This window comes from Lithobates pipiens, unplaced genomic scaffold (assembly GCF_037356315.1).
Source record: "Lithobates pipiens isolate NorthernLeopardFrog02 unplaced genomic scaffold, aLitPip1_a1.2 Scaffold_22, whole genome shotgun sequence".
NCBI classification, from domain to species: Eukaryota; Metazoa; Chordata; class Amphibia; order Anura; family Ranidae; genus Lithobates; species Lithobates pipiens.
Window position 1 is genome coordinate 242,091,116 of NW_027507784.1, and position 16,883 is coordinate 242,107,998.

Here is a 16,883-nt window from a genome sequence, read left to right on the forward strand (position 1 = left end):
GCAATGTGCATCTGTAGCCTGCCCCAGTGTCCGGCTGCAACCTTGCCAAAAATTGCAGCATGTTTGCGTTTTGAATTTGTCGCCGAGACATTCTGCTCCTCTAGCCGCCGACATAGACCGAGCCAAGCCGCACGTACTGTGTACTCGGCTGCTTGGCTCCGCTCGCAGTCACGCCCCTGTCTCGCCCCTTGGCCCGGCTCCTAATACTGGGCCAATGGCGGGACATAAAGGCTAGGAGGCGGGACTGGGCATCACTGCGAGTGGAGCCGAGCCTAGCCGAGTACACTGTAGACTCGACACTGCTCAGCTCAGCCAATGTCGGCGGCGCTCCTGTTGCCCCCCACAGACAGCGGGGATCAGCGTATAACACGCACCCACAGTTTCCCCCTGATTTTAAGGATAAAAAAGTGTGTGTTATATGCCGATAAATATGGTATATGTGGCCTCACAGAAGTGGGTCTTCACCTGTGAGTCAAATTTATGCCTACCTGTGTTTTTGCAGTGAATGTGCTGCACAGTGTACTCCCAGCACGGAGACTGCGCTCTCGCTAAGCCCTGGGTTCTCTACTAATGATGAGGAACAGGGAGGCCCAGATCCTGATCGCTAGATAGGCTTTCAGATATTTACTGTACAGTTCGCCCCTGTGTTTTTTCTCCTCTTGCATGGAGAAAAAGATGCATTTTATCTTTTTGAGCAGAGGGGGGATCAGGGGTTGTATAGACCCCTGATCTCTCAATAAGGAAAAAACATGTTATTACCCCATGCTATCTATCAGAAGGGATGTTGTTCATCCCTTGTTACAGCAATAAAGTTTAAATAAAAAAAAATTGACGAAACAGTGTAAAAAAATTATTCAAATAAAATCTTTTTTAAGCTCCCCTGTCCCCCCATGTTCACGTGCAGATGTGAATATCCACATATGTCATATGCATATATTAAAAGGCAAATAATAAGACTAACAGAATAAAATAAGACTAATATTAAAAATCAATAACATTCAAATCAGCAGAAAACGTCCATCAGAGCACATGGATAATCAAAAAACAGCTTCCCCAAGTAAGTCTGGTAAACAAAACAATACAGCAGGTGATTCAGGTCCCTCCACCACGGATATTTAAGCCTCTCACCTCATATATTTGACCTGAAACAGGTCACAGAGCCCAATACCCACTGATAGGGTGTTCCTAAATCGATATAGCCGTTGATCTTTCACAGTGTCAGTAATTATATAATAGAAGGAAGAGGACATTCTAGTGCTCTCTGTAACACTATTTTATTCCTAAAATTTAAAATCTACAAATTATACTCGCAAAGATTGAACTCAGAAACGAGTGCTGGTTATAAACGCGTCAAATTGTTTCTAACCCAAAAGATGGCCACGGGTGATGTCAGAACGTGACTCCTCTCCTGTACGCATTATGTCCTAGTAGGTGGGGACTTATATAATGGGCATCCTGAGGTTTTTAGGAACATGGTATGTAGTGATCTTGAAACTCTTAAAATGAAGAGAGTCAAATATTCACAGTACATTAAAAGGGGGATTATGTCATTAGAGTAAAGAAATTACATTGATGACATTGTAATCCGACCAGCGGATGGGGGGGGGGGGGGGTGTTTTGGGTTGGTGGTGCTCAGTGAAACCTATTATTATTTGGAAATAGAGAGATTGAGTGACAAGGACACTGTGATCCCATGCTTAAATTTAAGGATGAGTTGCATTCCACAGTTGAGGATGGTAAAACTAAAGTGATTTTAAATCCTAAAGAAGCCTCATATCTTCATCCACTTTACTGTAGAACTTTATTGTATCAAGCCTAAAATTTTCTATTGATTTGAATGTTATTGGTTTTTAATATTTGTCTTATTTAATTTTATTGTGTTCTTATTTGTATATTATTGTATTCTTATTATGTTGAATTTACCTAAGTGTCAGCTGGCAATTGTGGTGCTTGTATGTTTTGATTTATCTGCGCTGAATACTGTTTTATTTTTATTACATATATTGAAATGGTAATTGCACAACACGTGGGCAATCGCTTTGCACGTTGGAGTGGGAGCAAGAATTCTAACACCAAAGCTCATGTTTAAACTGGTAATTGTAAAAGGCTTTTATCATACATCAGGGGACATGAGTGAAGATGCGCATGCTCCTCTGGAGCAATCCTTGCTGGGGCTAGCTATGCAGCTGGATCCAAAGTGTCTTTTAGGCCGAATTAAATGGTACCCAGGCCTCGTATCTGAAGAAACAAGGTTTTGCCTGTAACGCTTCTCTTTTTAGAGAGCTGGACCCCGGGATCCAGTAATTTTGGTATTAAGGCATTGACATCCTCCAACGTGGGAGTGTGTTTTTAAAAAAGGAAAAAAAAAACTAAATTTATGCTGGCTGCAAAATTGTCAGAGACAGAAAAGCATGAAAGAGGTTTTGGTGATACAGGCATTTCCTATTTGACATTTTTACCATTTGTATTAGGCTGAGCATTAATAGCTGGACTATTGCTCAGTGGAGGCGATTTCTTCTGGTAGTACCTCTGCTTTGTGCATCGGGCTATGGTCAGAAGGGGGGGTTGATACACCCCCCAAAAAAGAACTAAAGGGGTCTCCCACATGCTCTGGAAAGCCTAATCCTCTCTACAAATGGCAGTCTCCCCTGAGAGGGGATGGCTGATTAGTGAGCATCAGGGTCGTTAAATGTCTGCAACTGTTTTTAACACTGCAGCTCCTGTTTTATGATATTTAAAAAAAAATAAAAAGTAGAAGTTCAGCAACTTTAATCGCATCCCAGTGTGGGTCAAAATGCGACAGGTTCTCTTCCATTACCCCAGACCCTCAAACTGAGGAACTAGGGGCAGGATAAGATGAATTCCCTCAGGGAAATATGGTGAGACTGACTCTTCTTCTGAGGTGTCAGATGTGGGAGAATCAGCTGTTCCAATCTTAAGATTGATTGCTGCAATTTCTTGCTGAATGATTGCTCCACATATATGTACCCTTAACTGAGTGTTTGGGTTCACTATAGCCTCCTCAAGCTGGCCTTTTCCTGTCCATTCATTGCTGGAAAAGATTTTTTGTTTCTGAAAGGATCACCCAGATAAGCATTTTTTTTTCCCTCCTAAAATTTACCAGCAATTAACACTGCTATATCTGTGAATAAGTTTGAGTTGTCCGGCAGACAATGTTCAAATGCTTAGGGATCCAACGGATAAAAAGGTAGAATTCCTATTGGGGGAAAAAACAAAACCTTTTTTTTCTCTGGCAGATTGAGTGTCTCAGCCTGCGCTGACAGTAATTGCTTAATCATTGAGAGACCAGTTTAAACAGGTGTTCAAATTTATCCTGCTCAGCAGGCCCAAGAGGCAGCTTTATATTTGCAGTACTTGCTATGAGAGATTCTATCCTATCCTTTAGGCCTTGCGCCCTTCGCTAAGCGCCTTGTAAGTAGCTCCTGGCTACTCTTCCTCTTTGCGGTGAAACTGTCAGAAACCACGAATCAGGCTGAGACAGAAGTACAATTAAATCACACTTGTTTATTAATAAAAATAAAAAGGTAAATAGAAAAAGCGTAGTCAAGCATAGACAGAGTCCAGTAACCAGATCGGGTAGTCAGCCAGGCCAGAAGTCAGGGATCCAAGTAGAGCACAGCAAGCAGGATAAGGAGCCAGAAGGGATGTCAGCAAGCCAGTCTTCAAACAGAACCGCAGGAGATGGTTTCTAGTGATGTGACAAAGGCGAAGGCAGAGGTGAAGTGAGCTGGAAGGCTTTAAGTAGGCAGGTCAGACGTGCATCATGAGGAACAGCTGGTAACTGTGGAGAGAGAAGAGAGCTGGCAATTAGCCGACAGCTGAGCGGCCAGCCCAGAGAAGGACAGAAACAGCTGTGGGGATGTTTTGGATAATGCATCTAAAGAAATTCTAGTGGAAAGCACTCCTTTTACCATTTAAAAAAAAAGGAGTAACTGTATTTTAACCCTTTCCCGCCGAGCGTACGCAGATATGCGTACTCGGCTTCCGGGGGTTATACCGGGATGATGCCCGCACCTGCAGGCATCATCCCGGTATCGTTCTTTTCAGCAGGCGATTGGCTATCCAGGTATAACAACCGATGCGGCTAAAAGCCGCTCGGCTGTTATGCCGGAGGAGCGGGAGGGGACGTCCCCCCCTCCCACCGCCTCTCGCCGCTGCTACCGGTGCTCCCGTTCGATCGGGAGCACCGATTCCGTGTCCGATGCCTCCGGCTGCTGCGGAGGAACTGGAACGAAGCCGTAATCGGCTTCGTTCCAGTCTCCTCATCGTAAACACGGAAGCGACGTCATGACGTCACTTCCCGCTTACTCGGCTGCCAATGGTGCCGGTTTTAAAAAAATATCCGGTATTCAGAATCGCCGTTTTCGGCGATCTGAATACATTGAAGTGTAAAGGAGGGGTCTTTTAGACCCCCGATCCCTCCATAAAGAGGACCTGTCACCACCTATTACTGTCACAAGGGATGTTTACATTCCTTGTGACAGCAATAAAAGTGATCAATTTTTATTTATTTTTTTAAAACAATTTAGTTATTTTAAAATAAATAAAAAAATAAAAAATTTTTTTTTAAAGCGCCCGCCGTCCCCGCGAGCTCGCGAAGCAAAGAAAACGCATACGGAAGTCACGCCCGCGTATGTAAACGGTGTTCAAATCACACGTGAGGTATCGCCGCGATCGTCAGAGCGAGAGCAATAATTCTAGCACTAGACCTCCTCTGTAACGCTAACCTGGTAACCGTAAATTTTTTTTAAAGCATCGCCTATTGAGATTTTTAGGTACCGTACTTTGTCGTCAATCTACAAGTGCGCGCAATTATAAAGTGACATGTATGGTATCTATTTACTCGGCGTAACATTATCTTTCACATTCCGCAAAAAAATTGGGCTAATTTTACTGTTTTTTTTTTTTTTTTATTCATGAAAGTGTCCCTTTTCCCAAAAAGTTGCGTTTAAAACACCACTGCGCAAATACCATGTGACATAAAATATTGCAACAATCGCCGTTTTATTCTCTAGAGTCTCTGCTAAAAAAATATATATAATGTTTGGGGGTTCCAAGTAATTTTCTAGCAAAAAATATGGATTTTAACTTGTAAACACCAAATTCCAAAAATAGGCTTAGTCATGAAAGGGTTAAAGAAAGATGGTTGGCTTAATTCAAGGCCGTTCCTTATGCTCAGTTTCATTCGAGACTGCTGCAAAACAGTATCCTATCGGTTTGGAACAAAGGGTTCAAGCTCTACATTCCCAATGTGACTGACTCCAAAGCCCACGGCCACATCACCCTGATAGCGCCCAATCTCGTCTGATCTTGGAGGCTAAGCAGGGTCGGGCCTGGTTAGTACCCGGATGAGAGACCATCCGGAAATACCAGGTGCGGTAGGCTGGGTGCACCAGAGCCTCAGTTTATGGTTAATATCCAAAAATCTACCAAGGGGGAAAATCCTTCCTTCCCCTGGGAAGTGGTAACAACATATGCTGACTTTTTTTGTTTAGGTTGGGGAACAGTCCTGGAAGAAGCAACTGTCCAATAGAAGTGGCCCAGATCAGAAATGGCCTTGCCCATTAACCTTTTAGAAATTCAGGTAGAGCACTTGGTCCTGAGGGCCTGAACTTTCCGTTTGCGGTATTGTCCTACCAGGATTCAATCCGACAATGCCACAGCAATGGCCTATATTAATCACCAAGGGGGCACAAGAAGTTGTGCGGCCCAGAGAAAGGTGAATCGTATCCTTGGGTAGAAAACAATGTTCTTTGCCTATCTGCAGTCTTCATTCTAAGAATAGAAAATTGGCAGATGGACTACTTGAGTTGCCAGCAATTGTTCCCGGGAGAATGGTTTCTTCACCTCGATATCTTCCTGTCAAAAATGCTGTTTGTCTCTAGGTTCAAGAACAAAGGATCCGCTAGCATGTGGAACAGATGCCTTGCTATTCCCGTTGAATCGGTTCTCACTGATTTATGCATTCCCTCCTATTCTGCCTACGTCCATGACTTCTTTGCAGGATCAAGAAGGAAGGGGAGTCATTGAATCTTGTGGCCCCCAGCGGGGTCCAGGAAATCTTGGTATGCACAGGTCGTAAAGATGGCAGTAGGGGACCTATGGACCCTACCATCACGGCTAGACCTTCTCTTGCAAGGTCCGGTGTTCCATCCTATTTTACAAACGCTAAGTTTAACGGTCTGTCTATGGAGACACGCTCTGAAGTAGCGTGGGCTGTCAGATTCAGTAGTTTTTACCTTGGTTAATGCAAGGGAGTTGGCCTCCATAATTGTATATTATGGAGTTTGGGAAACGTATGTCTCCTGGTATGAAACCAGGAGTTGCACCCCAGGAAATAGGTCAAAGGTAGAATCCTTGACTTTCAGCAGATGGGGTGAGAAATGAGGCTGGCCTTGTCCTTTTTAACCACTTAAGGACCAGGCCTCTTTTTCGGACTTGGTGTTTCCATGTTTAAAACATTTTTTTTTGCTAGAAAATTACTTAGAACCCCCAAACATTTTATATTGTTTTTTTTCTAACACCCTAGAGAATAAAATGGCGGTCATTGAAATACTTTTTTTCACACCGTATTTGCGCAGCGGTCTTAGAAGCGCACTTTTTTTGGAAAAAATTCACTTTTTTGAATAAAAAAATAAGACAACAGTAAAATTAGCCCAATTTTTTTTTATACTGTGAAAGATAATGGTATGCCGAGTAAATTGATACCCAACATGTCATGCTTCAAAATTGCGCCCGCTCGTGGAATGGCGTCAAACTTTTAGCCTCAAAAATCTCCATAAGCGACATTTAAAAAATTCTACAGGTTGCATTTTTTGCGTTACAGAGGAGGTCTAGGGCTAGAATTATTGCTCTCGCTCTACCGATCGCGGCGATACCTCACATATGTGGTTTAACCACCGTTTTCATATGCGGGCGCTACTCACGTATGCGCTCGCTTCTGTGCGCAAGCTCGTCGTAACGGGGTGTTTTTAAAAAATTTTTTTTTTCTTCTTATTTATTTTAATTTATTTTATTTATTTTTACACTTTTTAAAAAAAATAAAATAAAATGGATCACTTTTATTCCTATTACAAGGAATGTAAACATCCCTTGTAATAGAAAAAAGCATGACAGGTCCTCTTAAATATGAGATCTGGGGTCAAAAGGTCCTCAGATCTCATATTTGGGCTAAAATGCAAAAAAAAAAAAAAAAAAAAAATCTGACATTTAAAAAAAAAATATACCTTTAAGAGGTATGGGCGGAAGTGACGTTTTGACGTCGCTTCCGCCCTCCTATGGTATAGAGACGAGTGGGGGCCATCTTAGCCTCACTTGTCTCTATGCCCAGCCGACAGAAGGACCCGATTGCCTCCGCCGCTACCGACGGCTCCGGTAAGCGGCGGAAAGTTCGGGAGGGCGGCGGGAGGGGGGGTGGCACCTCTCCCGCCGCCGATAGCGGTGATCTCGCGGCGAATCCGCCGCGGAGACCACCGTTATCGTACAGCCGACTGCCGCCTGAAGAGATGGATATCTCGGTTGTGGCAGCAGCTGCTGCCGTTACCGAGATATCCCTCTTCAAAAAATGGACGTACATCGTCGTGCGGCGGTCGGCAAGTGGTTAAGGACAGGTCTCGGCCTTATTGGTATTATTTGAACGACCACTTGCTTCGCATTCTTTTAGTTCCTAACTTTATTCAGGGAGTAACACTGTTTAATCTCTGGTTAGGGTAACCCCTGAAACCTTGGGACTTGAACTTTATTTTGTCTGCATTACAAAACGGACGTTTTTTGGGCCGATACGACATATTCCCTTGGTCCCTTTTTGACAAGGAAACTATTTTTTCTGGTAACCATATCTTTTTACTGATGGTAATAGGTTTTTATCTAAACCAGGATATTGTTCTATCTTTTTTTTCCAGAACCCTGTTCTATGGAAGAAAAATCACTACATTCTCTTGATGTGATGAGAGCAGTCAAAGCCTACTTAAGGCGACTGCTCAGATTTGGAAAAGGGATGTTTTGTTCGTGTTGCCTGAAGGTCCTAAAAGGACAGGCATCATCAAAATCTACTATTTCTGAATCGATTTGATAAGTAATCGTTCAAGCCTATGGTTTAAAGAGGTAGTTCTACCCTCTCAAATCAAAGCACACTCCTCTAGGGCTGTTAGTGCTTTTGTGGGCAATGCATCACCAAGCCTCTTGGTCTTCAATCCATACATTTACCAGATTCTATCTGGTGGATGTAAAAAAAACATGAGGATGTTGCCTTTGAGCGCAGTGTACTGCAGGCAGCAGTATAAATCCTCTGCTCTCATGGTGCCCTACTTTGGTTATGTCTCCCTCCTCTCAGTTGGCATTGCTCTGGGACATCCCACATAGTAATTACTATGGCTCTGTGTCCCGTGATGTTCAATCTAAGAAAATAGTTTTTATTATAACAGCTTACCTGTAAAATCCTTTTCTTTTGTAGTACATCACAGCACACAGAGGTCCCACCCCTCTTTCTAGTATACACGTGTATTGCTTTGCCACAAAACTTAAATAGTCCAAGTAGTGGGAGGGGTTATATATTATATAGGGAGGCAACTTTCTGTTTAGGGTGTGCTAGTGTCCAGCACCTGAACGTGGACTATAACCCACATAGTAATTACTATAGCTCTGTGTCCCGTGATGTACCTCAAAAGAAAATTTACAGGTAAGCGTTTATACAAATCCTATTTTAAAGCAACGCTTATGGAGATTTTATGGAACCGTAGTTTGTCTCCATTTCAGCGGCGTGTTCTGTTGCAGCATAATCTTTTGTATTTTACCAAAAAATGGTATTGTGTGCACTAAAATTCATATGGCGGTGGGGGACCCTTGGTCTCTACCACTATGGCCAGACCTTCTCTCACGAAGTCCGGTATTCCATCCTTCCTTAACAAATGCAAATTTTTGTGGTTTGGCTATTGATACCCACATTCTGAAAGATTGTGGGCAGTTAGCCTCAGTAGTTCTACCTTGGTAAATGCTAGGAAACCGGCCTCAAGAATCTGGAAGGCATATGTCTCCTGGTGTAAATCCAGGGGTTGGCACCCCAGGAAATATGTCATAGGTAGGATCCTTGAATTTCTACAGATAGTACTCAAGGCCAGCTTCAATTCTAATCCTATCGATGGCCAGATGTTGGCCAACCACTTCTCCCTCTCTCCCTCTCTCCCTCTCTCCCTCTCTCCCTCTCTCTCCTTTATTCACTGGGTAATGCAGATTAATCCTCCAGTTTGGTCACTCCTGAACCCTTGGGACTTCATTTTTGTCCTGTTAGCTTATTTTTTCCAGAACTTTGCTTCTGTGGAAGAAGGGTCACTACATTTTCTTGATGTGGTGAGAGCGGTCAGGGTCTATTGAAAGTGACTGCTCAGATTCGTAAACAAAGGTTTTGTTTTTGTTGCCAGATGGTCCTAAAAGAGAACAGGCAGCATCGAAATCTACTGTTTCTAAAAGGATTTGTCAAATGATTGTTCAAACTTATGGTTTTAACAGGAAAGTTCCTCCTTTTCATATTAAAGCGCACTCCACCAGGGCTGTTGTGCAGTGCATCACCAAGTCTCCATGGCTTAAATCTGCAAGACCGCAACTTGGTCTTCAGTCCATACATTTACCAGATTCTATCAAGTAGATGTAAAAGGCACGAGGGCATCGCCTTTGGGTGCAGTGTACTGCAGGTTGCAGTATGAGTCCTCTAGTCTCTTGGTGCCCTACTTTGTTGTATCTCCATCCCTTCATTTGGCATTGCTATTGGACATCCCACATAGTAACTACTATGGCTCTGTGTCCGGTGATGTACCATAAGAAAATAGGATTTTTATAACGGCTTACCTGTAAAATCCTTTTCTTTGAAGTACATCATGAGACACAGAGGTCCCTACCTTCTTAGTATACACATGTATTGCTTTGCTGAGGTACTCCCACCAGTGGGAGAGGTTATATAGGGAGTGCACTTTTTTAAATTGGGGTATGCCAGTGTCCATCACCTGAAGGTGGCCTATAACCCACATAGTAACTACTATGGCTCTCTGTCCCATGATGTACTTCAAAGAAAAGGATTTTACAGGTAAGCTGGAATCAACATTTTTTACACTTTTTTTTATTTTTTTATTTTTTTTCCTTTTCGTTCTCTTTATTGCTGTCACAAGGGATGAACAACATGACTGCATGAGCTGTGACAGATCCTCCTTATGGAGAGAGCAGGGGTCTATTAGACCTGAGATTTCTCCCCTGGCCGCCTATGCAGCCGATCAGACACAAATCAGTCGGCCAGTAAACGCAAAGCCAAAACGAGGTGAAAAAATTGTCTCTCCTGGTTTCTGATGTTATACATTGGAAGGAACAACATCTGTTCCTCTCACTGTGTGCCAGAAGCCACCAACCGTATCCTTACCAGGCTCACCAATCACTTGGGATACCCTGGTAAAGACAGCCGCCTGTAAAAAAAAAAAAAAAAAAAAAAAAAAAATAATCCAGCAGCTCTTTAGCCATTCGGATTACTTTTTACTAGCTTCAAAATCTCCGGCTGATAACACTATATTGCAGCTGCTGATGTTCTAATTAATGCTGTATTTCATACTTGATGCAGCTTGCTAATAATTTAATTTTTTACTTTTTTCTTCAAACAGGTTACTTATACAATTTGTAAGAAACCAAAGTGCCCCAGACTGGCAGGGATACCTATACACTGGACTGCTTTTCTTCTGTGCCTGCCTGCAAACACTCATCTTGCACAAGTATTTCCACATTTGCTTTGTTACAGGGATGAGGCTGAAAACTGCCATCATTGGACTTGTCTACCGTAAAGTATGAACCCATAATCAACTCTTCTTTTTCTTTCCACAATCATCTAAAATTTTCTCCCACTTATTGCAAAGTGAACATTTACAAAAATTGCTTTCACAAATTATGTCACTTTTTCAGTATTTTAGGTATTTTTTTAATTTGTATCTTTATTGGCAGAGTAAGAAAAGAGAAATCCCAGTTTTGTCTACCAATTGATCAGATGCTTCTTTAATCTGAAGTAGAAAATGACATTCAAAATGTTCTCTTTTCTGTAATATTTTAAGAACCAGGCTATATTTTAAGCTTGTCTTTTTTTTATTTTTTTTTATATATGTCTTTTATCAACATTTTGGATAGCGTGGTGAGGGATTAGAACCACTGTCCGTTTTTTGTTGCTATCATTCAACATTCTGTCCTGCGTTGTTGTTCATAGTCAGCATAGAATAATTATTGACTTAAATAACCAGCACTTCTTAAGTCACATATCTAGCATATCTTTCACCCAAGGACTGTAGTTGTTTAACCACTTAAGGCCTGGAAGATTTGCTCCCTTGATAACTATGCAATTTTTGTAATATGGCACTGCGTCGCTTTAACTGACAATTGCATGGTCGTGCGACACTGTACCCAAATAAAATTGTCCTTTTCTCTTATATTCACCGACAGACACAGCTGCTCTCTGTAACAAATGGGTTGTTAGCCTTATCACTAGGAGAATACTAGGCAAAGTTGTAACACAACACTCAGCTCTTAGTTCCGCCCGGGGGGGGTCCCCCAGGCCAGGCTACAACCCCAACACCCCACCCCCGTCTGCAGACAGATCTAAGTTTTATCCCATCGGTCCGTGCTTTTTTATGCAGAAGCTTGGTTTTTGCACAAGATGAATGATCCTGTGATCAACTATCCACAGCCAGCTGGGTGACAGGCTGGATAATCTTATCCTTGTAGTCTCCCCAGTCCGGCCATCGAGCGTGTGCAGGTTGTAGCTGTGACTCGACAGGCCACGACGAAACCTCCGCTCCAGAGGTGGTTGTGAGCTTTTATGCTCCAGGGCGTACATATGACCGGGCTACTGATGTCTGCGTCACAGTATGCCGAGGCCGGTAGCTACCCTGTACTGATCAGTGAGCAGACCTACAATGGAATTTCTCCCAGCTCTTCAGGACTGGTAAGTACAGCTCTACCTGCCCTGGCAGGGGTGAGCAGCTGGGCATTCCCTGGGAGGTCGATTCTGGGGTCCCTCACCTCCCTCTCTTCTTTCCCCTGTCCCTGGCTTCCCTCCCCTCCCCCTCTCTGGTGGGATGCTGCATGTGGTGCTGAGTGGTGCTGAGTGGTGTATGTGTAAGATCCTTGAGGGCTCTCATCTGGGATAGGGGGCTGACTGGGTGGTGGTGTTCTGGATCCTGTGTGTTCTGGGTCCTGTGTGTTAAGCTCCCGGAAGGTGCCTGTGAGGGTCTGCTGTGTTTTCTTTATCATACATCATAGGACACAGTCTCAAGTAATTACTTGGTGGGTTATAGGCCTACCTTCAGGTTTTGACACTGGTATAACCAATACAGGAAGTTGATTCCCCTATATAACCCCTCCTCCTTCCAGGAGCACTCAGTTTTTTCGCCAGTGTCTAAGGTGTTGGTCACGAGTGAAGATGTGCTCTGCGGAGCTCCAGGAGGGATCCATGCTGGATTTAAAGAAACCTCCACAATCAGATCCATCCTCGCCACTGAGGCCATAGGATGGTACCTGGACCTCAATGCAAGTACAAGGTTTTGCCTGTAATGCTTCTCTTTGAGAGCTGGACCCTAGGAACCAGGACTCTTTTTGGTCTTACTACATTTCCTAAAGTTGTCCTGAGGGGTGCTATACAAGGCCCAAAGGAGCATAACACCTTTTAAAAGGGCCCCAGTCTTTGTGCGTGTTTAAACGCAGCCTACCGTTATGGGTGAAAGTTTGATCTGTCTGTTAAATCTGCAGTATCTTGCAGCAAGGACAAGGTAAGGGAAAAAGCTTTGCTTTTTCCTTCAATATACCTTATATGCCTTTATAAAAGGCTCCTATATAAGGAGTAACTTGCACTACCTATGATGTGTCTTAGTGCAGCTCTGTCTCAGAACATGTGTGGTCCCAGCGGCAGAGTGGGTTCTTACTTAAATAGATCTTGTGGGATTTGGTAAAAAATACAGCAGTTGCTAATACAGTGATGTGTATAAACTTCTATATGGTTGACGCAGCTGCTTTAGCTGCATAGTTTAATTACAACCCAGCACTTCCACCTAGTAACATTGGGAAACATCCTATGCTTCTGTGGTTTTAAAAAAAACTATAAATCTGCTGACAGAACCCCCCCCCTCTCTTCCCCTCCCCTCCCCTCCCCCTCTTCCCCTCCCCTCCCCCTCTTCCCCTCCCCTCCCCCTCTTCCCCTCCCCTCCCCCTCTTCCCCTCCCCTCCCCCTCTTCCCCTCCCCCTTCCCCTCCCCCCTTGTAGAGATGTATAGTACCTTCACCTTACTTTGTGTTGGCCATTCGGGTCCCTAGCAGGGCCTGATAACGCAGAGGGGCATGTCCCCAAGGTCACGTGGTGCTGTGTATGGATGTAACATCCAAACACACACACAGCACTCGCCGCATAGCTGAGGGGAAGCGCTGAGGATGCCAATCAGGTTCCACCTGAGGCTTTATATCACAGACACTCTCATTTCAGAAAGACTTTTTAACTGAAGAGAGGCAGTCTGTCGCACTAAGAGACACCAGAGCGCTGGGCACGTAAGGGTGTAAACAGGCATTTCCAGACAGGAAAAACGTGTTACTTGGTAGCAAAAGAACTGTTATTATGTGTGTACCTCTGCTTGTGCTTTGCACTATGTCTTCCAGACCTACCGTAAAGGTACCACCCCTCAGGCGCTGGGAATCCCAGTTATGCCTCCATACTGTCTTCCTCTTCGGAGAGATCAGACATTGCAAGCCAGGGTGAGTCATTGGAAGCTAGCGGTGGTGCAACTGCTTCACACACTTCAGCCCCTGTAGAGGTGACTGAAGATGCATTTTCCTCTGCCTTGCAAGGCTTATAAGGAAGATTAGCAGCTTTAATCGCATCCTCCATCCAGTGTATAGGAAGCGTCCTAGTTCCCCCTCCTCCACCATAGGCTCTTTACAGTCAGTGGAGGGTCCAAGAGAATTATGGGACAGGATGGGTTATTGCCCTCAGATGATCGGGAGGAAAAGACGTGCGATTATTTCTCTGCGGAGGAAACAATACTTGAAGGTGCCAAGGGTCCCTACTTCACAATCTGAAGTACAGAGGCTTGCAAAGATGGTTCGCTCTACTTGCATGCTACCCCTAATGGAGTTAGCTGAAGGGCCGGTCTCTTCCTTTGGTTCTTTGAAGCCTTTGCAGCCTTTGCATGCGTTTCCCATCCACGCATTACTAAAAAAGCTTATTTATACCGAATGGGATCATCCGGATAAGCATTTTTCCCTTCCAAAGAGACTCGCAAAACTCTATCCTATGGAAGAAAAATTCACTAAAAGATGGAAAGTTCCAGCAGTTGACGCTGCGACTTCCAATGTGGGAAAAAAAAAAAAAAAAAAAAAAAACATTTTATTTTTACCCAGTGGACAATGCGCTTATGCTTAAAGATCCAATAGATAAGAAGTTAGATCTGTTAAAATCCTTTATTTCTTAGCAGGTACTGTTGCTCAGCCTGCAATTGCAGCTATAGGCATCTGTCAGTCCTTAAAGGACCAGTTCACAGATGCTCTCAGATGAGCTCCCTGCACAACAAGCACAGGAACTGGCCGATCTACCTAAAGCATTATGCTTTGCTGTAGACTATGACGATTCTATTCACCAGGCATCACGCCTTGCATTTGTACTTGTACACATGCGAAGGACCCTTTAGTTAGAAGGTTCTTACAAGGCGTCTCAGCTGACCAACCCTTTAACCAATTTCCCCTTTAAGGGAGAATGATTATTTTACGATAGTTTGGATAAATACATTCAAACAATTTCCAGCGGAAATATTACTCTTGCCAGTCAAAAGAAAATATAAGTGTCTTTCATTTAAACTGTTTGACCTCTGCCATCAGACCAGGCATAAAGGAAGACCTGGGGCTACAAGTCTGCAAAGCAGAATACAAGACCTCCTTATGAAGAGGCATCTCCCCTCACCAAGGTGGGGGGGGGGGGGAGAGACTTCTGATGTACTCAGAAGTCTGGCAAAGGGAGATTCAGGACAAATGGACTCTCTCCACAGTGTCTCTAGGATACAAGCTAGAGCTTTGAGAGTTTCCACCATCTTGTTTTCTGAGATCAAACGTTCCCAAGGATCCAGGGAAAAGGCAATCCCTGTTGCAAGCATTGGACCGATTATTGGCTCAAGGGGCAATCAGACAGATTCCCAAACAAGAGCAAGGTTTGAGGTTTTACTCAAACCTAATTACGGTGCCAAAGCCAAATGGGAATATCAGACCAAGTCTAGATCTACGTAATCTAAATCGGTCCCTGAAAATCCACTCCATTTGCATGGAGTCAATCAAGTCAGTCGTTTCCATCCTGCAAGGAGAAAAACTTCTGGCGTCCATCAACATCAGAGACGCATAGCTGCTTGTCCATATATTTCCTCGTCACCAGAGGTTTCTGCGGTTCAAAGTAGAACAGAAGCATTTTCAGTTTATAGCCTTGCCCTTTGGGCTTGCTACAGCACCTCTAGACCATCTATTGTTAATAGATCAGTCAGTGGCTTGCTTGAAGCAAGGTGTAGCCATCACAAGCAGTTACCTGGAAGGTTTGGGTTGGATTCTCAACCTAAAGAAATCCTCCTTAAAGCCAATAAGAAGGCTGGAGTATCTGGGCCTGATCATAGACACAGCCCAGAAAAGGGGTGTTCTTGCCTCTTGCAAGGATCAGCTTCATATAGGAGCTGGTGAGGATGATCAGGTCAAAGAGAAATCCTTCAATTCACCTTTGCATGAGGTTGTTAGGGAAGATGGTAGCTTCATTCAAAGCAGTTCCCTATGCTCAATTTCATTCGAAACTGAAAGCAGTATTCTGTCTGCTTGGAACAAAACGATTCAAGCTTTGGACTTGCCAATGTGGCTGTCCCCATGAGTGTCCCAAAGCCTCAGTTGGTGGTTACTATCTTGGAACCTGCTGAAGGGAAAGTCCTTCAGATTAATTATCTGGAAGGTAGTAACGACAGATGCCAGCCTTTCAGGCTGGGGAGTAGGAGCCTTGTCCATCGACATCCTAGAGATTCCGGCAGTGTATCTGGCTCTAGAAATCTGGACCTCAAGGTTAAAGAATTGTCCTGCCAGGATCAAGTCCGACAATGCCACGGCTGTGGCATATATCAATCACAAGGGGTCACCAAGAGTCTCTCAGCTCAGAGAGAGGTCAACCAGTTTCTAACTTGGACAGAAGAGAATGTCCCATGCCTATCGGCAGTTTTCATTCTGGGAGTAGAGAATTGGCAGGTGGACTATCTAAGTCGCTGGCAGTTATTCCCAGGAGAATGGTCTCTTCACCCCAAGGTGTTTCAGGCTGTTAGCCAAAGATGGGGGACTCCGGACGTAGACCTTCTAGTGTCCAGATTCAACACTAAGCTAGTCAACTTTGCATCCAGGACAGGGGACCCACTCGCATACGGAACAGATCCGTTGGTGACCCTGTGGGATCAGTTTTTACTGATCTATGCACTTTTTTCCCCGATTCATATGCTACCTCAAGTTCTTTGCAGGATCAAGCTGGAAAGAAAATCGGTAATACTGGTAGCACCAGCATGGCCCAGAAGGCCATGGTACGCAGTGATCGTAAGGATGGCAGTGGAGGGTCCAGGGCTCTTCCCACTAAGGCCAGACCTGCTATCTCAGGGGCCGATATTCCATCCTACTTTACGAACGCAAAATTTAACGGCTTGGCTATTGAGACCCACATTCTGAATAAACGTGGGCTTCCAGGTCAGTTATCTCTACTTTGATTAATGCTAGGCAGCCAGCTTCTAGAGCTATATATTAGAGCCTGGAAAGCTTATGTTTCCTGGTGTGAGTTCAAGGGTTGGTACCCTCTGAGATATA

The 16,883-nt window shown here is 44.0% G+C and overlaps 1 protein-coding gene and 1 pseudogene across 1 annotated transcript in view; both read left to right on the plus strand.

The window, feature by feature from the left end:
- The window catches only part of ABCC1 (ATP binding cassette subfamily C member 1 (ABCC1 blood group)), an 852,279-nt gene that overhangs the window by 261,171 nt on the left and 574,225 nt on the right, over nt 1-16,883 (plus strand). The window contains exon 9 of the mRNA XM_077448931.1: nt 10,659-10,836. Coding sequence (XP_077305057.1) covers nt 10,659-10,836 — 178 coding nt within the window. The remainder of the gene's footprint in view (nt 1-10,658; nt 10,837-16,883) is intronic.
- On the plus strand, nt 5,288-5,406 carry LOC143925808 (5S ribosomal RNA; annotated as a pseudogene).